General features: G+C 49.6%; 1 protein-coding gene across 4 annotated transcripts in view; it reads left to right on the forward strand.

Annotated features, from left to right (window-relative positions):
- The window catches only part of obsl1a (obscurin like cytoskeletal adaptor 1a), a 192,428-nt gene that overhangs the window by 111,830 nt on the left and 54,291 nt on the right, over positions 1 to 26,307 (forward strand). For all 4 annotated transcript variants that reach the window (XM_070875141.1, XM_070875142.1, XM_070875143.1 and 1 more), the window contains 2 exons: positions 848 to 1,123; positions 21,440 to 21,715. In XM_070875141.1, coding sequence (XP_070731242.1) covers positions 848 to 1,123; positions 21,440 to 21,715 — 552 coding nt within the window. The remainder of the gene's footprint in view (positions 1 to 847; positions 1,124 to 21,439; positions 21,716 to 26,307) is intronic.

Genomic DNA, 26,307 nt, shown 5'->3' on the forward strand with positions numbered 1-26,307 from the left:
AACCAGTGGATGTGGTGTATTTGGATTTTTAGAAGGCATTCGATAAGGTGCCACACAAGAGATTATTGAACAAAGTTAGGGCTCATGGGATTGGGGGTAATATACTAGCGTGGATTAACGGACAGAAAACAGAGAGTAGGAATAAACGGGTCATTTTGGGGTTGGCAGGCTGTAACTAGTGGGGTGCTGCAAGGATCAGTGCTGGGACCCCAGCTATTCACAATCGATGATTTGGATGAGGGGACCGAGTGAAATATATCCAAGTTTGCCGAGAGCATGCAGAAACCAAGCACAGACAGCGGAAGGAGCGTGCAGCAAACCAGTCCCACCCTCCCCTTCCCTCAACCACTGTCTGTCCCACCTGTGACAGAGACTGTGGTTCTTGTATTGGACTGTTCAGCCACCTGAGAACTCACTTTTACAGTGGAAGCAAGTCTTCCTCGATTCCAAGGGACTGCTTATGATGATGATCCAAGTTTGCTGACGATACAAAGCTAGGTGGGAATGTAAGTTGTGAGGAGGATGCAAAGAGGTTTCAAGGGGATAGAGACAGGCTACGTGAGTGGGCAAGAACATGGCAAATGGAATATAATGTGGAGAAATGTGAAATTATCCACTTTGGTAGGAAAAATAGAAAAACAGAGTATTGTTTAAATGGTGAGAGATTGGGAAATGTTGGTGTTCAGAGGGACCTCTGGAACAGGTGGAACTCTCTGGTGCTCCTGAGTGACTGACACTCTGTGTTTTAAGGGCCGGAGACAATCCCGATGATTCCATGAGCGACTGGCACTCGGTGTTTTACGGGCCGGAGACAATCTGGACTGACACTCTTTGTGTTTTCTTGCAGACCCTCCGGTGACGATCGTCGGAAACAGCAGGATCGCGGAGGAACGCTGCTTCACGGAGACTGAGGTCATCGCCATGACCTGCGAGCTCTCTCGGCCCGACGTTGATGTCCAATGGTTCCGGGACGGCACGGAGCTGCTGCCCAGCGACAAGATCAGGATCGAGGCGCGGGGACTGACCCGGGAGCTGATGATCTTCGACTCGGAGCCGCTCGACTCCGGCCAGTATGTCTGCCACGCGGGATCCGATACACTGACCTTCAAAGTGACCGTCGCAGGTACGTCGCGAGCAGTCTTACTGCAATTACACAGGGCCCTGGTGAGACCGCACCTGGAGTACTGTGCACAGTATTGGTCTCCTTACATAAGGAAGGATATACTTGCCATTGAGGGAGTGCAACGAAGGTTCACCAGACTGAGTCGTGGGATAGAAACATAGAAAATAGGTGCAGGAGTAGGCCATTCGGCCCTTCGAGCCTGCACCACCATTCAATAAGATCATGGCTGATCATTCCCTCAGTACCCCTTTCCTGCTTTCTCTCCATACCCCTTGAACCCTTTAGCCGTAAGGGCCATATCTAACTCCTTTTGAATATATCTAACGAACTGGCCTCAACAACTGTCTGCGGTAGGGAATTAGGGATTGTCCTATGATGAGAGATTGAGTAGACTGGGCCAGATTGGAAAACTGCAAATGTAACGCCCCTATTTAAAAAAGGAGGCAAACAAAAAGCAGGAAACTATAGACCAGTTAGCCTAACACCTGGGTTGGGAGAATGTTGGAGCCCATTAATAAAGATGCATTTGGAAAAGCAGAATTTGGTCAGGCAGAGTCAGCATGGATTTATGAAGGGGAAGTCATGTTTGACAAATTTGCTGGAATTCTTTGAGGGTGTAACAAGCAGGATGGATAAAGGGGAACCAGTAGATGTGGTGTATTTGGACTTCCAGAAGGCATTTGACAAGGTGCCACATAAAAGGTTACTGCACAAGATAAAAGTTCACGGGGTTGGGGGTAATATATTAGCATGGATAGAGGATTGGCTAACTAACAGAAAACAGAGAGTCGGGATAAATGGTTCATTCTCGGGTTTGGAAACCAGTCACTCATAGGGTACCACAGGGATCAGTGCTGGGACCCCAACTATTTACAATCTATATTAACGACTTGGAAGAAGGGACTGAGTGTAACGTAGCCAAGTTTGCTGACGAAACAAAGATGGGAGGAAAAGCAATGTGTGAGGAGGACACAAAAAATCTGCAAAAGGACATAGACAGGCTAAGTGAGTGGGCAAAAATTTGGCAGATGGAGTATAATGTTGAAAAGTGTGAGGTCATGCAGTTTGGCAGAAAAAAATGAAAGAGCAAGTTATTATTTAAATGGAGAAAAATTGCAAAGTGCTGCAGTACAGCGGGACCTGGGGGTCCTGGTGCATGAAACACAAAAGGATCATATGCAGGTACAGCAAGTGATCAGGAAGGCCAATGGAATCTTGGCCTTTATTGCAAAGGGGATGGAGTATAAAAGCAGAGAAGTCTTGCTACAGTTATACAGGGTATTGGTGAGGCCACACCTGGAATACTGCGTGCAGTTTTGGTTTCCATATTTACGAAAGGATATACTTGCTTTGGAGGCAGTTCAGAGAAGATTCACTCGGTTGATTCTGGAGATGAAAGGGTTGACTTATGAGGAAAGGTTGAGTAGGTTGGGCCTCTACTCATTGGAATTCAGAAGAATCAGAGGTGATCTTATCGAAACATATAAGATTATGAGGGGGCTTGACAAGGTGGATGCAGAGAGGATGTTTCCACTGATGGGGGAGACTAGAACTAGGGGGCATGGTCTTAGAATAAGGGGCCGCCCATTTAAAACTGAGATGAGGAGGAATTTCTTCTCTGAGGGTTGTAAATCTGTGGAATTCTCTGCCCCAGAGAGCTGTGGAGGCTCAGTCTTTGAATATATTCAAGGCAGAGATCGATCGATTTTTGGATATTGTAAGGGGTGATCTCGGGGGTCAGGTTCACCTCTGACCTTCTGAGCAGTTCGAATTGCTCCCACTCCCTGGGTTCTAGACTTTGGATTTATTTGGGGATGTGACAAAGTGCAGCAGACAACTTTGAGTTTATTAAGGACAAGAAAGCACAATGTCAAAACAGTCAATCACTAGAATAAGGGACACTTTACCACACGTTCAAAAGGGGTTACAGTAAATAATACACTTCCCACCTCCCAATGCCTAACTCTGACTAGGTTGGACTCCAGGGTAAACAGGGATTATGCTCGCCAATCCTTTTATTGTCAGTTGGCGGTGATTCGCGGTTTCGGGGTTCGCTGGACTCTGTAGGTTCTGCTTGCTGTGCCCCGAACGTCGTGGAAGACTTCTTATTGCGTTGTCGTCAGTTGGGTGGTGTCCGCTGATGCAGTAGGGCGTATATTGGATTTATGGGGTGAGTACCCACTTCCTTCCGTCAGCAGTAGGTTTTAAAGTTGTTTTAGGTAATGTTTCACCTGTTGGTAGCTAGGAACAGATTGCTGAGTGGAAACTTGCGAGTCTTCGGTTTCTTCTCGAGGAGTTTTTTCTTAGAATTTGTCGATCGCGGTGGTCTCGAGGTTACCATGTTGGCTCTGGTCAGTTGCCGCGATGATGATATCCGAAGTTACTGGGAACTGCTTTTCTCTGCTGTTTTGATGATGTTCTTCTTCCTTCTTCGGTGGCAGAGCAGTGTGGCCCAGGGGTGTCATTGAGGCTGGAGACGTTGATCTTTCAGAAAGTTTTTCTCAGAAAGCTGTTCTCCCGACTTGTAAAACAGCGCCCCAATTATACTTTGGGAGCCGTTCTAATCTGCGCGCCAAATCAACCCCAATTCTTTGTCTTAATTTTGGCAGGCTTAGTAATTCTTTGTCATATTTTGACGAGCTCGTTAATGAAAAGTCATTTCGGATGTGTCGATCTGTTGAATTCGTTTTTCGATTGGGAAAATTAGTTTTGGTATTTACATTGTCTGTCTCGGCCTGGGTTTTCCATGCGGGCTGGATGGGCCATTAACATTATGTATGCGTTGGATGGGTTGGGATGGTTGAGAAGGGGGATTTAATAATGGGAAATGTGGAAATGGCTGAGACCTTAAACAATTATTTTGCTTCGGTCTTCACAGTGGAAGACACAAAAACCATGCCAAAAATTGCTGGTCACAGGAATGTGGGAAGGGAGGACCTTGAGACAATCACTATCACTAGGGGGGTAGTGCTGGACAGGCTAATGGGACTCAAGGTAGACAAGTCCCCTGGTCCTAATGAAATGCATCCCAGGGTATTAAAAGAGATGGCGGAAGTTATAGCAGATGCATTCGTTATAATCTACCAAAATTCTCTGGATTCTGGGGAGGTACCAGCGGATTGGAAAGCAGCTAATGTAACGCCTCTGTTTAAAAAAGGGGGCAGGCAAAAGGCAGGTAACTATAGGCCGGTTAGTTTAACATCTGTAGTGGGGAAAATGCTTGAAGCTATCATTAAGGAAGAAATAGCGGGACATCTAGATAGGAATAGTGCAATCAAGCAGACGCAACATGGATTCATGAAGGGGAAATCATGTTTAACTAATTTACTGGAATTCTTTGAGGATATAACGAGCATGGTGGATAGAGGTGTACCGATGGATGTGGTGTATTTAGATTTTCAAAAGGCATTCGATAAGGTGCCACACAAAAGGTTACTGCAGAAGATAAAGGTACGCGGGGTCAGTGGAAATGTACTAGCATGGATAGAGAATTGGTTGGCTAACAGAAAGCAGAGAGTCGGGATAAATGGGTCCTTTTCGGGTTGGAAATCGGTGGTTAGTGGTGTGCCACAGGGATCGGTGCTGGGACCACAACTGTTTACAATATACATAGATGACCTGGAAGAGGGGACAGAGTGTAGTGTAACAAAATTTGCAGATGACACAAAGATTAGTGGGAAAGCGGGTTGTGTAGAGGACACAGAGAGGCTGCAAAGAGATTTGGATAGGTTAAGCGAATGGGCTAAGGTTTGGCAGATGGAATACAATGTCGGAAAGTGTGAGGTCATCCACCTTGGGAAAAAAAACAAAAAAAGGAATACTATTTGAATGGGGAGAAATTACAACATGCTGCGGTGCAGAGGGACCTGGGGGTCCTTGTGCATGAATCCCAAAAAGTTAGTTTGCAGGTGCAGCAGGTAATCAGGAAGGTGAATGGAATGTAGGCCTTCATTGCGAGAGGAATGGAGTACAAAAGCAGGGAGGTCCTTCTGCAACTGTATAGGGTATTGGTGAGGCCGCACCTGGAGTACTGCGTGCAGTTTTGGTCACCTTACTTAAGGAAGGATATACTGGCTTTGGAGGGGGTACAGAGACGATTCACTAGGTTGATTCCGGAGATGAGGGGGTTACCTTGTGATGATAGATTGAGTAAACTGGGTCTTTACTCGTTGGAGTTCAGAAGGATGAGGGATAATCTTATAGAAACATTTAAAATAATGAAAGGGATAGACAAGATAGAGGCAGAGAGGTTGTTTCCACTGGTCGGGGAGACTAGAACTAGGGGGCACAGCCTCAAAATACGGGGGAGACAATTTAAAACCGAGTTGAGAAGGAATTTCTTCTCCCAGAGGGTTGTGAATCTGTGGAATTCTCTGCCCAAGGAAGCAGTTGAGGCTAGCTCATTGAATGTATTCAAGTCACAGATAGATAGATTTTTAACCAATAAGGGAATTAAGGGTTACGGGGAGCGGGCGGGTAAGTGGAGCTGAGTCCACGGCCAGATCAGCCATGATCTTGTTGAATGGCGGAGCAGGCTCGAGGGGCCGAATGGCCTATTCCTGCTCCTAATTCTTATGTTCTTATGTATCAGTCGACGCGATAGCTCGCCGCACACATGTCACTGCTAGTCATCCTTCTCGCCCTCGGGTGCCAGTCACTCTTGGCCCAGCCTCCACGGTTTGTGGGGAAAGCTGTGAGGGATTGTCGGCCCGTTGTTTGACCTCGGGCGGGGGGGGGGGGGGCCTCGCGGTTCCGATCCTGCCCTCAGCTGACATCGGCAGACATGCCCCCGGTGTCAGCAGTGGCTCAGTGGGTAGCACACTCACCTCAGGGTCAGTAGGTTGTGGGTTCAACTCCCACTCCTGGGACTTGAGCACAAAAAATCCAGGCTGTCACTCCCAGTGCAGTGCTGAGGGAGTGCTGCACTGTCGGAGGTGCTGTCTTTCGGATAAGACGTCAAACTGAGGCCCTGTCTGCTCTCTCAGGTGGACACCAACGATCCCACGGCACTATTTCGAAGAAGAGCAGGGGAGTTCTCCCCAGTGTCCTGGGGCCAATATTTATCCCTCAATCAACATAAAAAAAATAGATTATCTGGGTCATTATCACATTGCTGTTTGTGGGAGCTTGCTGTGCAAAAATTGGCTGCCACGTTTCCCACATTACAACAGTGACTATGCTTCAAAAGTACTTCATTGGCTTGTAAAACGCTTTGGGATGTCCGGTGGTTGTGAAAGGCGCTATATAAGTGCAAGTCTTTCATTTTGCCCACTCTAGCCCAGAGCTCAAACTGTAACTCCTGCTCTCCTCCCGACTGCAGCCTGGGCAGGGATCGGCTCGGGCAGGTCAGGCCCCGGGAGTGAGCCTGGTACTCCCGTGCCCCGCATGGCCCAGCACACCGGGGGCAGCGGGGGGCAACAACGACACTTCCGATCAATCCCGCATCGACTGAGGGGCCTATTCACAGGCTGCCCTACAAGGAGAGAGTGCTGCGGGAAATAACATTTATATAGCGACTTTCACCACCTCAGGACGTCCCAAAGCGCTTTGCAGCCAATGAAGTACTTTCGGAGTGTAGTCACTGTTGTAATGTGGGAAACACGGCAGCTAATTTGCGCACAGCAAGCTCCCACACACAGCAATGTGATAATGACCAGATAATCTGTTTTGGGGGGGAAGGTCATGGCGGGCAGTCACTGGTTATTTTTGCTGATGTCGGCCGTAGCTCAGTGGGCAGCATCTCGCATCTGTGAATCAAGTCCCACTCCAAGTCCCAACCGAGCACATAATCCAGACTGACGCTCCCAGCGCAGTACTGAGGGAGTGCTGCACTGTCAGAGGGGCAGTACTGAGGGAGCACCGCACTGTCAGAGGGTCAGTACTGAGGGAGTGCCGCACTGTCGGAGGGTCAGTACTGAGGGAGTGCCGCACTGTCGGAGGGGCAGTACTGAGGGAGTGCCACACTGTCGGAGGGGCAGTACTGAGGGAGTGCCACACTGTCGGAGGGTCAGTACTGAGGGAGTGCCGCACTGTCGGAGGGTCAGTACTGAGGGAGCGCCGCACTGTCGGAGGGTCAGTACTGAGGGAGTGCCGCACTGTCGGAGGGGCAGTACTGAGGGAGCACCGCACTGTCAGAGGGTCAGTACTGAGGGAGTGCCGCACTGTCGGAGGGTCAGTACTGAGGGAGTGCCGCACTGTCGGAGGGGCAGTACTGAGGGAGTGCCACACTGTCGGAGGGGCAGTACTGAGGGAGTGCCACACTGTCGGAGGGTCAGTACTGAGGGAGTGCCGCACTGTCGGAGGGTCAGTACTGAGGGAGCGCCGCACTGTCGGAGGGTCAGTACTGAGGGAGTGCCGCACTGTCGGAGGGGCAGTACTGAGGGAGTGCCGCACTGTCGGAGGGGCAGTACTGAGGGAGTGCCGCACTGTCGGAGGGGCAGTACTGAGGGAGTGCCGCACTGTCGGAGGGGCAGTACTGAGGGAGTGCTGCACTGTCGGAGGGGCAGTACTGAGGGAGTGCTGCACTGTCGGAGGGGCAGTACTGAGGGAGCACCGCACTGTCAGAGGGACAGTACTGAGGGAATACTGCACTGTCAGAGGGACAGTACTGAGGGAATACTGCACTGTCAGAGGGACAGTACTGAGGGAGTACTGCACTGTCGGAGGGGCAGTACTGAGGGAGCACCGCACTGTCAGAGGGACAGTACTGAGGGAGCACCGCACTGTCAGAGGGACAGTACTGAGGGAGCGCCGCACTGTCGGAGATGCCGTCTTTCGGATGAGACGTTAAACCGAGGCCCCGCCTGCTCTCTCAGGTAGATGTAAAAGATCCCATGGCCACTATTTCGTAGAGCAGGGGAGTTATCCCGGTGGCCTGGCCAATATTTATCCCTCAATCAACATCACTAAAAAACATTCTATCCTAGCTTTTCCCCTGGCAACCGGTGTCAGTCCATCCCATTGGTAAGCAGGAAACTCTGCATCTGCTGACAATGCACGGGGTCCCCGGAATAGGTCAACGCTTGCACTTCAGTGATTGGCTGCTGCTTGTGAACCCTGGGCCTCCTGATTGGCCTCTGCTCATGTACAATGGGCCTCGGTGATTGGCCGCTGCTCATGTACAATGGGCCTCGGTGATTGGCCGCTGGGTTATATTTATTTCTCACAGATCGCTGGAGAACAGGCGATCAGACTTGGTGATTTTAGAAAGGAACTGGAGCGATATCTGATGGGACTGGGGATGAGCGGGGATAGATCGTTTTGGCCGGGTCACTTCTCACGCACCGGTCCCCCAGACCGTGCCTGCGTTTATCTGGACGCGGCGTGCTGTGGGGTCCTGTAAGTGGCCTGACCGGGTCCCCAGGGGTTGCCTGCCTTAGGCCTGTCCAAACTGTCCCAGGGAGTCCTTTACTGCTGCCGCAGAGGCCTTTGCTCACTCTCACTCAGGCCCCAACACTGGAACTATTTACATGGTAACCCTGTCTCACTGTTACCTAATCCCCACAGACCAATTTAGATGGGGTCAGAGAGGGGTTGGACTGCTGGTATTTTGATCATAAACAACAGGTGACATTGGTTTAGATTTTAATATCTTACCCCACCAGACCTTAACCCCCACCGCATTCCCCGAGAGCTAGCAAAGATTGTGGGAGAGAGACAGAGACAGACAGACAGGTAGAGACAGGGAGACAGATAGAGACAGGGAGACAGAGACAGGGAGACAGATAGAGACAGGGAGATAGAGACAGACAGACAGATAGAGACAGGGAGACAGAGAAAGAAAGAGAGTGACAGAGAGAGACAGACAGAGACAGAGAAAGAAAGGGAGAGAGAGAAAGAAAAAGAGAGCGAGAGAGCGAGAGAAAAAGAGAGAGAGAGAGAAAAATATACAGAGAGGCAGACAGAGAGAGGCAGAGGCAGACAGATAGAAGAGAGAGAGAGAGAGAGGCAGACAGATCGAAGAAAGAGAGAGGCAGACAGACGAGAGAGAGAGAGAGAGAGAAGCAGACAGATAGAAGAGAGAGAGAGAGAGAGAGCGGCAGACAGATAGAAGAGAGAGAGAGGCAGACACAGAAGAGAGGGAGAGAGAGAGACAGAGAGAGAGCGAGAGAGAGGCAGACAGATAGAAGAGAGGGAGAAGCAGACAGACAGAAGAAAGAGAGATAAAGAGTTTGGGTCCCCAGATCACAGTAAAGATGTGATTGCACGAGAGAAGGTACAAAGGAGAGTTACGAGGAAAGATTGGATAGGCTGGGGTTGTTTTCTTTGGAACAGAGGAGGCTGAGGTGAGACCTTATTGAGGTGTATAAAATTATGAGGGGCCTGGATAGAGTGGATAAGAAGGACCTATTTCCCTTAGCAGAGGGGTCAACAACCAGGGGGCATAGAGTTAAAGTAATTGGGGGGAGGTTTAGAGGGGATTTGAGGGGAAATGTCTTCACCCTGATGAGGGTCTGGAACTCACTGCCTGAAAGGGTGGTAGAGGCAGAAACCCTCGCCACATTTAAACAGTACTTGGATGTGCACCTGAAGTGCCATAACCTACAGGGCTACGGACCGAGAGCTGGAAAGTGGGATTAGGCTGGGTAGCTCTTGGTCGGCCGGCACGGACACGATGGGCCGAATGGCCTCCTCCCGTTCCGTAAAATTCCATGACATTTTAACCATTTTACCCACAGACACGAGTTGGAAAAGAGTTACATTTAAACGTTAAGAGTTTTAAAGCAAAGTGTACTCACACAGGTTTTGAAAAACCACTTAGATGGAAGGCGATTCAGTTGCAAATGAGCTGCACATTGAAGTTGTTTCCCCAACAGCGGGACACAATAAACCATGTGTGAATCTGCTCTCAGTTCTTGACCATCACCTCACACCCATCGTGTTGGGAAGTCCTTGGTCCCGACTGCTTGGCAGGGCATTGTCCAGCATGGACCGTCCTCTCTGGTTGTGAGCACAGTCATGTCTTAAACAGAAAGGTGTTGGGACAGGACGCCCCCAGACTCTAAAGGTTAGAATGCCAGAGGGTCGTTGTTTTGAGTCGAGACTAGACGACCTACTGATGCGGGAACGCGTGGCGTATTCGTTATTTTGTATAATTGCGCAAAGACCAGTCTCGCTGGTGGGATGAGCTGAGTCCATAACCGTTGCCCTGTAGCGCCACCTGCTGTCTGAGAAATGAAACTCCTGATTGACCACGTCTTACTCAGAGTTTGGAAAGATCAGAGAGGTTCAAGTGGAGGCTCACATGAGAGACACGACCTCCGGTTCAGATCACAAAAGGGTCCTATTGTTAGCCGCTGGTTTACGCAGTCGCAAGGTTAAATACTGGTCAGTACAGCCAACCATCGTCATATCAGCATAGGTAGTCCCTCGGAATCGAGGAAGACTTGCTTCCTTAGGTGGCTGAACAGTCTGATACGAGAACCACAGTCCCTGTCACAGGTGGGACAGACAGTGGTTGAGGGAAGGGGAGGGTGGGACTGGTTTGCCGCACGCTCCTTCTGCTGCCTGCGCTTGGTTTCTGCATGCTCTCGGCGATGAGACTCGAGGTGCTCAGCGCCCTCCCGGATGCACTTCCTCCACTTAGGGCGGACTGGTCTTTGGCCAGGGACTCCCAGGTATTGGTGGGGATGTTGCACTTTATCAGGGAGGCTTTGAGGGTGTCCCTGTAACGTTTCCTCTGCCCACCTTTGGCTCGTTTGCTGTGAAGGAGTTCCGAGTAGAGCGTTTGCTCCTCCTCCTCCAGCACATGGTGAGTACCATGGCTGTCACCACCCTGACCTACCACTCTGAACTCCAGTGGGCCACTGTACAGGCAGCACCCCTAAATGTAAGACCCACAGACCCACCATGGGAGTGACCAGCGAGAATATCTAAGGCAGGACTAGAAACTTGTAGAATCATAGAATTATACAGCACAGAAGGAGGCCATTCGGCCCATCGTTCCTGTGCCAGCTCTGTGACAGAGCGATCCAATCAGTTCCACCCCCCCACCCCCCAACCCCCGCCCCTGCTCTTATCCCATAGCACAGAAAACTTTTCCCCGTCAACTATTTATCCAATTCCCGGTTTGAAAGTTACTATTGAATCTGCTCCCACCTCCCTTTCAGGCAGCGCGTTCCCGATCACAACAACTCGCTGCGTGAACACATTCTCCTCACCTCCCCCTCTGGTTTTTGTCAATCTGTGTCCTCTGGTTACCAACCCTTCCCACAATGGAAACAATTTCTTCCTATTTACTGTCACGATTTTGAACACCTCTATTAGGCCACAGCTGGAGTACTGCGTGCAGTTCTGGTCACCACATTACAGGAAGGACGTGATTGCACTGGAGAGGGTACAGAGGAGATTTACGAGAATGTTGCCGAGACTGGAGAATCTCACCTATGAGGAAAGATTGGATAGGATGGGTTTGTTTTCCTTGGAACAGAGGAGGCTGAGGGTAGGCCTGATTGAGGTGTATAAAATTATGAGGGGTCTGGATAGAGTGGATAGGAAGGACCTATTTCCCTTAGCAGAGCGGTCAACAACCAGGGAGCATAGATTTAAAGTAATTGGGGGGAGGTTTAGAGGGGATTTGAGGGGAAATGCCTTCACCCAGAGGGTGGTGGGGGTCTGGAACTCACGGCCTGAAAGGGTGGTTGAGGCAGAAACCCTCACCACATTTAAACAGTACTTGGATGTGCACCTGAAGTGCCGTAACCCACAGGGCTACGGCCCGAGAGCTGGAAAGTGGGATGAGGCTGGGTAGCTCTTTGTCGGCCAGTACGGACATGATGGGCCGAATGGCCTCCTTCCGTGCTACAAACTTCTATGGTTCTATGATTAAACTCTGCTCAAAGGAGAACATAGAAACATAGAAACATAGAAAATAGGTGCAGGAGTAGGCCATTCGGCCCTTCGAGCCTGCACCACCATTCAATAAGATCATGGCTGATCATTCCCTCAGTACCCCTTTCCTGCTTTCTCTCCGTACCCCTTGATCCCTTTAGCCGTAAGGGCCATATCTAACTCCCTCTTGAATATATCCAACGAACTGGCATCAACAACTCTCTGCGGCAGGGAATTCCACAGGTTAACAAATCTCTGAGTGAAGAAGTTTCTCCTCATTTCGGTCCTAAATGTCTTACCCCTTATCCTTAGACTGTGTCCCCTGGTTCTGGACTTCCCCAACATTGGGAACATTCTTCCCGCATCTAACCTGTCCAGTCCCGTCAGAATCTTATACGTTTCTATGAGATCCCCTCTCATCCTTCTAAACTCCAGTGTATAAAGGCCCAGTTGACCCAGTCTCTCCTCATATGTCAGTCCGCCATCCCGGGAACCAGTCTGGTGAACCTTCGCTGCACTCCCTCAATAGCAAGAACAGCCCCAGTTTCTCCAGTCTCTCTGCATAACTGAAGTCCCTCATCCCTGGAACCATTCCAGTAAATCCCCTCTGCACCCTGTCCAAGGCCTCCCTCCGAAAGTGCAGTGACCAGAATTGGCCACAATACTCCAGCTCGGATGTAAGCAGTGATTTAGAGAAGGGTTTAGCAGCCGTGCACCTCACCGGCAGTCCCGCCCAGCACGGAGAGGCGACAGTGCGCCCAGATCTATCTGTTCCTGCACTCCCTGTAAAACTCTACCTGACAGATTACCCAGCTCTGGAGGTCAGACGTCGACATCACTTGCAAGAGTGCGGCTCGGCAAGACATAACCGGGGACCGAAATTGCCCCCTCCCCCCCCCCCCCCCCCTCCCCCACCCCGTCCAAACAGTAAGCACGCTTACCGATCTTGAAATTTTCCCTTCGCCATGGCACGGATCTTGCGCCGATATTCAGGTCTTTTGATCTGCATTTCCGGTCGGGGCGGTGTTGAGATGACGTCAGCGCTACGTGCGGGGTTTAGTCTGGCCTACGGGGCTACCGGGGAGGGGTTTCGGCCTAGCCAGCGGCCCGGTACCCGAGGGGGGGGGCAAGCTGTCGGGGGCACCGAGCGGCAGCCGATTCACTCCGGTGGGGCAATTTACCATGCCAGGCGGAAAGAGGGACACCGCTGGTCGGTGAGGGTGTTGGCGCATGCACGACGGGTGGTGCGAAAATCCGTTACCGCCGCTCCCGGCCTGGGGGCGATTTCAGACTTGTCGGCCCAGCCGTCTGCCCCCCCTCCCGGTTGGTGAGACCTTTCCACTCATTTATCATCTCCACCATCAGGTGCTAATGGGCTTTAAAGAGGGGGAGGCAATTTCAACCCCGATGACAGTCATGTGAGCGAATCGGGAGGATGTCCTACTGGACTGGACACAAGACCACTTCTGTGTCGCAATTTCTATTAAATATGGGTCCAGCAACGTGCTTAGACCGTCCTCCTGTATGGCTCAGAGACATGGACCATGTACAGTAGATTCCTCAAATCGCTGGAGAAATACCACCAGCACTGTCTCCGTAAGATCCTGAAAATCCCCTGGGAGGACAGATGCACCAACGTCAGTGTCCTCGACCAGGCCAACATCCCCAGCATCGAAGCACTGACCACACTCGACCAGCTCCGCTGGGCGGGCCACATTGTCCGCATGCCAGACACGAGACTCCCAAAGCAAGCACTCTACTCGGAACTCCTTCACGGCAAACGAGCCAAAGGTGGGCAGAGGAAACGTTACAGGGACACCCTCAAAGCCTCCCTGATAAAATGCAACAGCCCCACTGACACCTGGGAGTCCCTGGCCAAAGACCGCCCTAAGTGGAGGAAGTGCATCCGGGAGGGCGCTGAGCACCTCGAGTCTCGTCGCCGAGAGCGTGCAGAAACCAAGCGCAGGCAGCGGAAGGAGCATGCGGCAAACCAGTCCCACCCTCCCCTTCCCTCAACCACTGTCTGTCCCACCTGTGACAGGGACTGTGGTTCCCGTATTGGACTGTTCAGCCACCTAAGGACTCATTTTTAGAGTGGAACAAATCTTCCTCGATTCCGAGGGACGGCCTGTGATGATGATAGATGGAAAGGTCTATTACGACATAGTTCAGTTTCCACAAAGGTTATAGTATCTGATTTCCCACGGTGAAATTTGGCGTCTATTTTCGTAGATAACATAACAGGTTATTGCTCATTTTATATCAGCAACTGGCAAAATGGTGGAACCAATCATTAGTGAGAATGGCTTAACTTAGTTAGGGGCTCCCACAGTGCTGTTAGGGAGGGAGTTCCAGGATTGTGACCCAGCGACGATGAAGGAACAGCCGATATATGAACCGGGATGGGTATTAAATGCCGGCCTTGCCAACGACGCCCACATTCAGAGAATGAATTTAAAAAAAACATTTTTGTATTTGGGTGTAACATTTGGCCAGTACCTGCAAAATTTCCACCTTTACTTCCCTCAGCATCCTAGGATGCATCCCATCTGGTCCTGGTGACTTATCTACTTTAAGTACAGCCAGCCTTTCTAGTACCTCCTGATACGTCCTTACTACATAGTATAAATGCACACGAGGCCCATGCTTGAGAGAAGGTCAGTCTGTGACCTGTCCTTTATTTCTTAGCACCCAAGTGATGAAGGTGGGTGGAGCTTCCCCTTTTATACCTGAAGGTCCAGGTTAGGAGTGTCTCCCACCTAGTGGTCAGTGTTCTCACAGTGTACAACTTAGGTCAGTTTATACATGGGTTACAATGCTGGTTGAATACATGACATCACCTCCCCCCCCAAAGTCTTATTGGGATCACAGGTTAAGTCTCTCTGGTGGTTTACGCTCCCTTGTAGAGCGCCTGAGTTGGGGCTCCGGTTGTTGGGCGCTGGCCTGAATGTCTGCTGTTTGCGGTGCCTCAGGCCTGTCCGGACTGCCCACAGTGACTGGGCTCTCCTCCCTTTGGTTCCGGTGTTCGGTCACCTGTGGTGGAGTGAATTCTATATCGTGTTCTCCCTCTGCTTCTTCTATGGGGTTGCTGAACCTCCTTTTTGTTTGATCCACATGTTTGCGGCAGATTTGTCCATTGGTAAGCTTAACTACCAGAATCCTATTTCCCTCTTTGGCAATCACAGTGCCTGCGAGCCATTTGGGCCCTGCAGCGTAGTTGAGGACAAAGACAGGGTCATTTACATCAATACATCGCGCCCTCGCATTCCTGTCATGGTAGTCACATTGTGACTGGCGCCTGCTCCCAACAATTTCTTTCATGGTGGGGTGTATAAGGGATAACCGGGTTTTGAGCGTCCTTTTCATTAGTATCTCTGCGGGTGGAACCCCTGTGAGCGAGTGTGGTCGGGATCTATAGGCCAACAGGAGGCGTGATAAGCGGGTTTGTAGGGAACCCCCTTGGATTCTGAGCATCCCCTGTTTGATTATCTGCACTGCTCGTTCTGCCTGGCCGTTTGAGGCCGGCTTGAACGGTGCCGTTCTGACATGGTTAATTCCATTGCCTGCCATGAAGTCCTGGAATTCAGTGCTTGTGAAGCACGGGCCATTGTCGCTGACCAAGATATCCGGTAGACCGTGGGCGGCGAACATTGCCCGTAGACTTTCTACTGTGGCAGAGGATGTGCTTGAATTTAAAATGTCACACTCGATCCATTTGGAGTAGGTGTCTATCACAACCAAAAATATTTTTCCCATGAAAGGACCTGCGTAGTCCACATGGATGCGTGACCAAGGCTTGGCGGGCCAGGACCAGAGGCTAAGGGGGACTTCCCTGGGCACATTGCCCAGCTGAGCACACGTGTTGCACCTGCGAACACAAAGTTACAGATCTGCGTCTATCCCTGGCCACCAAACGTGTGACCTGGCAATTGCCTTCATCGTGACAATGCCCGGGTGCTCATTGTGGAGTTCTCTGATGAACACCTCTCTGCCCATCTGGGGCATGACTACGCGGTTTCCCCACAGAAGGCAATCGGCCTGAATCGAGAGTTCATCCCTGCACCTGTGACATTCCTCAGGGCATGCCCCGTATGTGGCTGCCCAGTCCCCATTCAGGACACATTTCTTGACTAGAGACAATAGCGGGTCTCTATTTGTCCAGACTTTAATCTGACGGGCTGTCACGGGTGAGCCTTTGCTTCCGAAAGCTTCAACAGCCATGACCATCTCAGCAGCAGTAGACCCCTCAGTGGTGGCTAGTGGGAGCCTGCTGAGTGCATTGGCGCAGTTTTCGGTGCCCGGGCTGTGCGAATTGTATAGTCATAGGTGGCTAACGTGAGTGCCCACCTCTGTATGTGGGCCGATGCTTTTGCATTTATGGCCTTGTTGTCGGCCAAAAGGGACGTTAGGGGTTTGTGATCTGTCTCCAGCTCAAATTTCCTGCCAACAGGTACTGGTGCATTTTCTTTACCGCATATACACATGCAAACGCCTCCTTTTCTGCCATCCCTTAGCCCCTTGCTGCCTGGGACAGACTTCTGGAGGCATAAGCTACCGGCTGTAACTGACCCTTGGCATTGACATGCTGCAACACACACCGACACCATAGGACGACGCATCGCACGTTAAAACTAGTTTCTTACATGGGTCATATAACATTAACAGATTGTTGGAGCATAACAAATTGCGTGCTCTATCAAAAGCCTTTTCCTGGCTGTCCCCCCAGACCCATTCGCGACCTTTGCGTAGGAGCACGTGTAGCGGCTCTAGCAGCGTGCTCAATTTGGGAAGAAAGTTAACAAAATAGTTTAGGAGCCTCAGGAATGAACACAACTCCGTCGTGTTACGGGGTCTGGGTGCTCTCTGGATCACTTCCGTCTTGGACGCAGTAGGACTGATCCCGTCTGCTGCTATCCTCATCCCCAGGAATTCTACCTCTGGAGCTAGGAAGACGCACTTCGCCTTTTTCAGTCGCAGACCTACCCGGTCCAGTCTGCGTAGCACCTCCTCCAGGTTGTGGAGGTGTTCTTCAGTGTTGTAACCCGTGATGAGGATGTCGTCTTGAAAAACCACCATCCCTGGAATCGACTTGAGGAGGCTTTCCATATTTCGTTGGAAGATCGCGGCGGCTGAGCGAATCCCGAACGGACATCTGTTGTACTCAAACAACTCCTTGTGTGTCGTGATGGTGGTCAGCTTCTTTGACTCACTTGCCAGCTCCTGGGTCATGTAAGCTGAGGTCAGGTCCAATTTTGAAAAAAGTTTGCCACCGGATAGCGTCACAAAGAGGTCCTCCGCTCTCGGTAGCGGGTACTGGTCTTGGAGTGACACCCGATTGATGGTGGCCTTGTAATCACCACATATGCTGACCAACCCATCCGCCTTGAGCACCGGCACAATCGGGCTCGCCCAGTCACTGAATTCGACTGGCGAGATGATGCCTTCCCTCAGCAGGCGGTCCAACTCGCCTTCTATCTTTTCCTGCATCACATACGGCACCGCTCTGGCCTTGTGGTGTGGTGTACTGTATACGTGCTCCACATGAACTCGTTGAACTTCAGCTTCCAGCGATTTCCCCCAGCGTTCATTTCTGCAATGTCTGCAGGTATTTTGCTCATCTCTGCAAACTCTGGCTGAGTGTGTGCCTCCACACCTCCAACATGAGCTGTTGTTGGAAACAAAAAGTCCCTTGCCAGTCGATCGTCTCTGACTGCCCCTGTGACTGTCCTTAAGTGCGCTATTAACAGGTGTTGATGGCCCCATTACTGGCCGCATTGTCCCTTGCAATGGCGTGAATCGCTGTTCAGCTTGCCATTGTCTCTGTCGAACGCCCCCTCTGGACTCGACTACATGTTGGGGCATGCCCGACTGCCCTTGTCTGCCTGGAGAACTGTGTGCTGCTTTAACAATGTTGAATCTCTGTCCCAACCATTCCTTAACACAGTCCCTATCGTCTGTTCTGCTAGTGGCCATGCTCGCGTGGTTTAAATCCCAGTTTCTCGTCGCCAATGATACGTCTTTACTATACAGTATAAATGCACACGAGGCCCATGCTTGAGAGAAGGTCAGTCTGTGACCTGTCATTTATTCCATAGCACTCAAGTGATGAAGGTACCTGAAGGTCCAGGTTAGGAGTGTCTCCCAAAAGTTCACCACCTAGTGGTCATTGTTCTCAGTGTACAACTTGTCAGTTTATACATGGGTTACAATGCTGGTTGAATACATGACACCTCATCTTCATTACGCTTTGTCCCATCCAATATCTCAACTACCTCCTCCTTCACTATGTCTATGGCAGCATCTTCTTCCTTGGTGAAGACAGATGCAAAGTACTCATTTAGTACCTCAGCCATACCCTCTGCCTCCACGTGTAGGTCTCCATGTTGGTCCGTAATTGGCCCCACACTACCCATTTACTATTTATATGCCTATAGAAGACTTTGGGGTTCCCTTTTATGTTAGCTGCATTGTGCGTTGGGATGTCATGGGGATGTGATTTGGTCTCCTAATCTGAAGAAGGACATTCTTGCTATAGAGGGAGTGCAGCAAAGGTTCACCAGACTGATTCCTGGGATGGCAGGATTGACATATGAAGAAAGACTGGATTGACTAGGCTTATATTCACTGGAATTTAGAAGAATGAGAGGGGATCTCATAGAAACATATAAAATTCTGACAGGATTAGACAGGTTAGATGCAGGAAGAATGTTCCCGATGTTGGGGAAGTCCAGAACCGGGGGTCACAGTCTAAGGATAAGGGGTAAGCCATTTAAGACCGAGATGAGGAGAAACTTCTTCACTCAGAGAGTGGTGAACCTGTGGAATTCTCGACCACAGAAAGTTGTTAAGGCCAGTTTGTTAGATATATTCAAAAGGGAGTTAGATGTGGCCCTTACAACTAAAGGGATCAAAGGGTATGGAAAGAAAGCAGGAATGGGTTACTGAAGTTGCATGATCAGCCATAATAATATTGAATGGTGATGCAGGCCCGAAGGGCCGAATGGCCTACTCCTGCACCTATTTTCTATGTTTCTATTATGGGGCTGTATCTCCGAGCAGGCCACGTCATTGAGTGGTGGTTATGGTGAGCGCTGGGCAGAAGCTTGAAGGTCACGGCTCACTGAGGCATACCTGGGGGTCCTTGTGCATGAAACACAAAACGTTAGTATGCAGATACAGCAATTGATCAGGAAGGCCAATGGAATGTTGGCCTTTATTGCAAGGGGGATGGAGTATAAAAGCAGAGAAGTCCTGCTACAAATCTACAGGGTATTGGTGAGGCCACACCTGGAGTACTGCGTACAGTTTTGGTCCCTGTATTTAAGGAAGGATATACTTGCATTGGAGGCTGTTCAGAGAAGGTTCACTCGATTGATTCTGGAGATGAGGGGTTGACTTATGAAGATAGGTTGAGCAGGTTGGGTCTCTACTCATTGGAGTTCAGAAGAATGAGAGGTGATCTTATTGAAACATATAAGATAATGAGGGGGCTTGACAAGGTGGATGCAGAGAGGATGTTTCCACTCATAGGGGAAACTAAAACTAGGGGACATAGTCTGAGAATAAGGGGCCACCCATTTAAAACTGAGATGAGGAGAAATTTCTTCTCTCAGAGGGTTGTAAATCTGTGGAATTCTCTGCCCCAGAGAGCTGTGGAGGCTGGGTCATTGAATATATTTAAGGCGGAGATAGACAGATTTTTGAGCGATAAGGGAGTGAAGGGTTATGGGGAGCGGGCGGGGAAGTGGAGCTGAGTCCATGATCGGATCAGCCATGATCTTATTGAATGGCGGAGCAGGCTCGAGGGGCCGAATGGCCGACTCCTGCTCCTATTTCTTATGTTCTTACGTAACGGCAACCTTTTTCTTCCTCAGGTTACTTGCATGAAACGAGACATTTGTTACCTTCCCTCTCTCCTACCTCAGTCCACACACTCAACTGCTTTATTGTTGACAGAAAATGCTGGAAACACTCAGCGGGTCGGGCAGCATCTGTGGAGAGAGAAACAGAGTTAACGTTTCAGGTCAATGACCCTTCGTCAGTTTTATTTCAGGTTCCAACATCCGCAATATTTTGCTTTTTCTTCAGTGTTGAAGTAGTTTGTGGGTTCGAGTCTCCGCTCCAGAGACTTGAGCACATAATCCAGGCTGACACTTGTAAAGCTTAAGAAATAGGAGCAGGAGTCGGCCATTCGGCCCCTCGATCCTGCTCCGCCATTCAATAAGATCATGGCTGATCTGATCATGGACTCGGGTCCACTTCCCTGTCCGATCCCCATTCCCTTGATTCCCTTAATATCCAAAAATCTATCGATCTCAGCCTTGAATATACTCAAGGACTGAGCCTCCACAGCCCTCTGGGGCAGAAAATTCCAAAGATTCACCACCCTCTGAGCGAAGAAATTTTTCCTCATCTCAGTCCCAATTGGCCGACCCCTTATCCTGAGACTGTGACCCCTGGTTTTAGACTCCCCAGCCCGGGGGAAACACCCTCCCTGCATCTACCCTGTCAGTGCTGATGGAGTGCTGCACTGTTGGAGGTGCCGTCTTCAGATGAGGCATTAAACCGAGGCCCCGTCTGCTCTCTCAGGTGGATTCAAAAGATCCCATGGCCACTCTTTTGAAGAAGAGTAGGAGAGTTATCCCTGATGCCCTGAGGCCAATATTTATCTGTTGCTCAACATCGCTGAAACAGATTATCCGGTCATTATCACATTACATAGAATTTTCAGGACAGAAGCAGGCCATTCAGCCCGACATGTTTGTGCAGGCATTTATGCTCCACACCAGCCTCCTCCCGCCCCTCTTGACCAAACCCGTTGCTATCTATGGGATCTTGCTGTGCGCGAATGGGCTGCCGTGTTTCCCTAACTTCAAGAAATACTCCATTGGCCGTGAAACGCTCTGGGACATGCTGACGTAATGAAAAGCACTATTATAAGCACAAGCTGTGATTGCACTGGAGAGGGTACAGAGGAGATTTACCAGGATGTTGCCGGGACTGGAGAATTTTAGCTATGAGGAAAGATTGGATAGGCTGGGGTTGTTTTCTTTGGAACAGAGGAGGCTGAGGGGAGACCTGATTGAGGTGTATAAAATTATGAGGAACCTGGATAGAGTGGATAGGAAGGACCTGTTTCCCTTAGCAGAGGGGTCAACAACCAGGGGTCATAGATTTAAAGTAATTGGGGGAGGTTTAGAGGGGATTTGAGGGGAAATGTCTTCACCCAGAGGGTGGTGGGGGTCTGGAACTCACTGCCTGAAAGGGTGGTAGAGGCAGAAACCCTCACCACATTTAAACAGTACTTGGATGTGCACCTGAAGTGCCGTAACCTACAGGGCTACGGACCGAGAGCTGGAAAGTGGGATGAGGCTGGGTAGCTCTTGGTCGGCCGGCACGGACACGATGGGCCGAATGGCCTCCTTCCATGCTGTAAATTTCTGTGATTGTATTCTATGATTTTCTCTCTCCGCCCCTCTCCCCCAGAAGCCCCGGTGCTGTTCACCAACAAGGAGAAACATCCGGAAGAGATCTCGGCCAACGAGAACGGAAAGGCGGTGCTGGCCGCCATTGTCTCCAAGGAGAACGTCACTGTGGCCTGGTACCGGCACAAGGAGCTGGTGGTCGAGGGCGAGAAGCACGAGCTGCGGAACGAGTCCCGGGTGCACAGCCTGATCGTCAAGAACGTGCGCAAGGAGGATTCCGGACTCTACAACTGCCGGTCCGCGGACGACGAGATGTTTTTCAATGTTAACGTGGAAGGTAGGAGCGGTGGGGGGGAGGGGTGGGGGGTTGAGGCGGACCGACCCAGGGCAACACCTGGACTACTGCGTGCAGTTTTGGTTTCCATGTTTACGAAAGGATATACTTGCTTTGGAGGCAGTTCAGAGAAGGTTCACTCGGTTGATTCCGGAGATGAGGGGGTTGACTTATGAGGAAAGGTTGAGAAGGTTGGGCCTCTACTCCATTGGAATTCAGAAGAATGAGAGGTGATCTTATTGAAACGTTTAAGATTATGTGGGGGCTTGACAAGGTGGATGCAGAGAGGATGTTTCCACTGATGGGGGAGACTAGAACTAGGGGGCATGGTCTTAGAATAAGGGGCCACCCATTTAAAACTGAGATGAGGAGGAATTTCTTCTCTGAGGGTTGTAAATCTGTGGAATTCTCTGCCTCAGAGAGTTGTGGAAGCTGGGTCATTGAATAAATTTAAGACATTTTCTTAACCGAGAAGGGAGTAAGGGGTTATGGGGAGCGGGCAGGGAAGTGGAGCTGTGTCCATGATCGGATCAGCCATGATCGTATTAAATGGCGGAGCAGGCTCAAGGGGCCGTATGGCCGACTCCTGCTCCTATTTCTTATGTTCTTATGTAATGGGGGGGGGCGGGTTATGAGAGGGGTACTGAGCCTGGCAGAGGTGTAGCATCGGGTCGTGTGTGCGGGCACACTCAACAACAACTTGTGTTTTGTAATGTATTTTCCTCATGGGCTCTTTGCTTAAGAATTCATAGCATCACCTTGCTGATACTTAAAGCAAAATACTGCAGAGGCTGGAATCCAAGTCATCCTGCAGCCTCTGAGCATCCTCCTCACAGCTCACACTGCCACCCAGCTTGGTGTCGTCTGCAAACTTGGAGACATTACACTCAATTCCTTCATCTAAATCATTAATGTATATTGTAAATAGCTGGGGTCCCAGCACTGAGCCCTGCGGCACCCCACTAGTCATTGCCTGCCATTCTGAGAAGGACCCGTTTATCCCGACTCTCTGTTTCCTGTCTGCCAACCAGTTCTCTATCCACATCAATACCTTACCCCCAATACCATGTGCTTTAATTTTGCACACTAATCTCTTGTGTGGGATCTTGTCAAAAGCCTTTTGAAAATCCAAATACACCACATCCACTGGTTCTCCCTTGTCCACTCTACTAGTTACATCCTCAAAAAATTCTAGAAGATTTGTCAAGCATGATTTCCCTTTCATAAATCCATGCTGACTTGGACCGATCCTATCACTGCTTTCCAAATGCGCTGCTATTTCATCTTTAATAATTGATTCCAACATTTTCCCCACTACTGATGTCAGGCTAATCGGTCTATAATTACCCGTTTTCTCTCTCGCTCCTTTTTTAAAAAGTGGTTTTACATTAGCTACCCTCCAGTCCATAGGAACTGATCCAGAGTCAATAGACTGTTGGAAAATGATCACCAATGCATCACTATTTCTAGGGCCACTTCCTTAAGTACTCTGGGATGCAGACTATCAGGCCCTGGGGATTTATCGGCCTTCAATTCCATCAATTTCCCTAACATAATTTCCTGACTAATAAGGATATCCTTCAGTTCCTCCTTCTCACTAGACCCTCGGTCCCCTAGTATTTCTGGAAGGTTATTTGTATCTTCCTTCGTGAAGACAGAACCAAAGTATTTGTTCAATTGGTCTGCCATTTCTTTGTTCCCCATTATAAATTCACCTGATTCTGACTGCAAGGGATCTACGTTTGTCTTCACTGATCTTTTTCCCTTCACATATCTATAGAAGCTTTTGCAGTCAGTTTTTATTTCCCAGCAAGCTTCCTCTCATACTCTATTTCTCCCCTCCGAATTAAACCCTTTGTCCTCCTCTGAATTCTAAATTTCTCCCAGTCCTCAGGTTTGCTGCTTTTTCTGGCCAATTTATATGCCTCTTCCTTGGATTTAACACTATCCCTAATTTCCCTTGAGCTACCTTCCCAGTTTTATTTTTACGCCAGACAGGGATGTACAATTGTTGAAGTTCATCCATGTGATCTTTAAATGTCTGCCATTGCCTATCCACCGTCAACCCTTTAAGTATCATTCATCAGTCTAGTCTAGCCAATTCACGTCTCATACCATCGAAGTTACCTTTCCTTAAATTCAGGATCCTAGTCTCTCCATCTTAATAAAGAATTCTACCATATTATGGTCACTCTTCCCCAAGGGGCCTCGCACAATAAGATTGCTAATTAGTCCTTTCTCATTACACATCATCCAGTTTAGGATGGCCAGCCCTCTAGTTGGTTCCTCGACATATTGGTCTAGAAAGCCATCCCTAATACATTCCAGGAAATCCTCCTCCACCATATTGCTACCAGATTGGTTAGCCCAAACAATATGTAGATTAAAGTCGGCATGATAACTGCTGTACCTTTATTGCATGCATCCCTTATTTCTTGTTTGATGCTGTCCCCAACCTCACTACTACTGTTTGGTGGTCTGTACACGACTCCCACTAGCGTTTTCTGCCCTTTGGTATTCCACAGCTCCAGCCATACCGATTCCACATCATCCAAACTAATGTCCTTCCTTACTATTGCGTTAATTTCTTCTTTAACCAGCAACGCCACCCCACCTCTTTTTCCTTTCTGTCTATCCTTCCTGAATGTTGAATACTCCTGGATGTTGAGTTCCCAGCCTTGGTCACCCTGGAGCCATGTCTCTGTAATCCCAATTATATCATATTCGTTAATAGCTGCCTGCGCAGTTAATTCGTCCACCTTATTACGAATACTCCTCGCATTGAGGCACAGAGCCTTCAGACTTGTCTTTTTAACACTCTTTGTCCCTTTAGAATTTTGCTGTAATGTGGCCCTTTTTGATTTTTGCCTTGGGTTTCTCTGCCGTCCACTTTTATTTTTCTTCTTTCTATCTTTTGCTTCTGCCCCCATTTTACTTCCCTCTGTCTCCCTGTATAGGTTCCCATCCCCCTGCCATATTAGTTTAACCCCTCCCCAACAGCACTAGCAAACACTCCCCCTAGGACATTAGTTCCAGTCCTGCCCAGGTGCAGACCGTCCGGTTTGTACTGGTCCCACCTCCCCCAGAACTGGTTCCAATGTCCCAGGAATTTGAATCCCTCCCTTTTGCACCATTCCTCAAGCCATGTATTCATCCTGCGATTCCTACTCTGACTAGCACGTGGCACTGGTAGCAATCCTGAGATTACTACCTTTGAGGTCCTACTTTTTAATTGAACTCTTAGTTCCCTAAACTCAGCTTGTAGGACCTCATCCCGTTTTTTACCTATATCGTTGGTACCTATATGCACCACGACAACTGGCTGTTCACCCTCCCCCTCCAGAATGCACTGCACCTACTCCGAGACATCCTTGACCCTTGCACCAGGGACGCAACATACCATCCTGGAGTCTCGTTTGCAGCGCAGAAATGCCTATCTATTCCCCTTCAATCGAATCCCCTATCACTATACCTCTCCCACTCTTTTTCCTGCCCTCCTGTGCAGCAGAGCCAGCCACGGTGCCATGAACTTGGCTGCTGCTGCCCTCCCCTGATGAGTCATCCCCCTCAACAGTACTCATTTCCTGGGATGAGGCGATTGTCCTATGAGGTAAGATTGAGCAGACTAGGCCTATATTCTCCAGAGTTTAGAAGAATGAGAGGTGATCTCATTGAAACATACACAATGCTTACAGGGATGACAGGGTAGATGCAGGGAGGATGTTTCCCCCGGGCTGGGAGGTCTAGAACTAGGGGTCACAGTCTCAGGATAAGGGGTTGGCCATTTAGGACTGAGATGAGGAGAAACCCCTTCAATCAGAGGGCTGTGGTGGCTCAGTCTTGGACTATATTGAAGACAGAGATCGATAGATTTTTTGGCATTAAGGGAATCAAAGGTCTTGGGGCAGGAAAGTGGAGTTGAGGTCGAAGATCAGCCATGATCTCATTATATGGCGGAGCAGGATTGAGGGGCCGACTCCTGCTCCGAATTCTTATGTTCTTATGTGGCTTAGTGTCAAATTTTGTTTGATAATCGCTCATGTGAAACGCCTTGAGGCATTTCTGTGTATCAGTGTTTGAGAATAGAAACATAGAAACATAGAAAATAGGTGCAGGAGCAGGCCATTCGGCCCTTCGAGCCTGCACCGCCATTCAATGAGTTCATGGCTGAACATACAACCTCAGTACCCCATTCCTGCTTTCTCGCCATACCCCTTGATCCCCCGAGTAGTAAGGACTACATCTAACTCCTTTTTGAATATATTTAGTGAATTGACCTCAACAACTTTCTGTGGTAGAGAATTCCACAGGTTCACCACTCTCTGGGTGAAGAAGTTTCTCCTTATCTCAGTCCTAAATGGCTTACCCCTTATCCTTAGACTGTGACCCCTGGTTCTGGACTTCCCCAACATTGGGAACATTGGGAACAAAGGGATGAGGTCCTACGAAACGAATTTAAGGAGCTAGGAGCTAAATTAAAAAGTAGGACCTCAAAAGTAGTAATCTCGGGATTGCTACCAGTGCCACGTGATAGTCAGAATAGGAATCGCAGGATAGCGCAGATGAATACATGGCTTGAGCAGTGGTGCAGCAGG

Source organism: Pristiophorus japonicus, chromosome 3 (genome assembly GCF_044704955.1).
Source record: "Pristiophorus japonicus isolate sPriJap1 chromosome 3, sPriJap1.hap1, whole genome shotgun sequence".
NCBI lineage: Eukaryota > Metazoa > Chordata > Chondrichthyes > Pristiophoridae > Pristiophorus > Pristiophorus japonicus.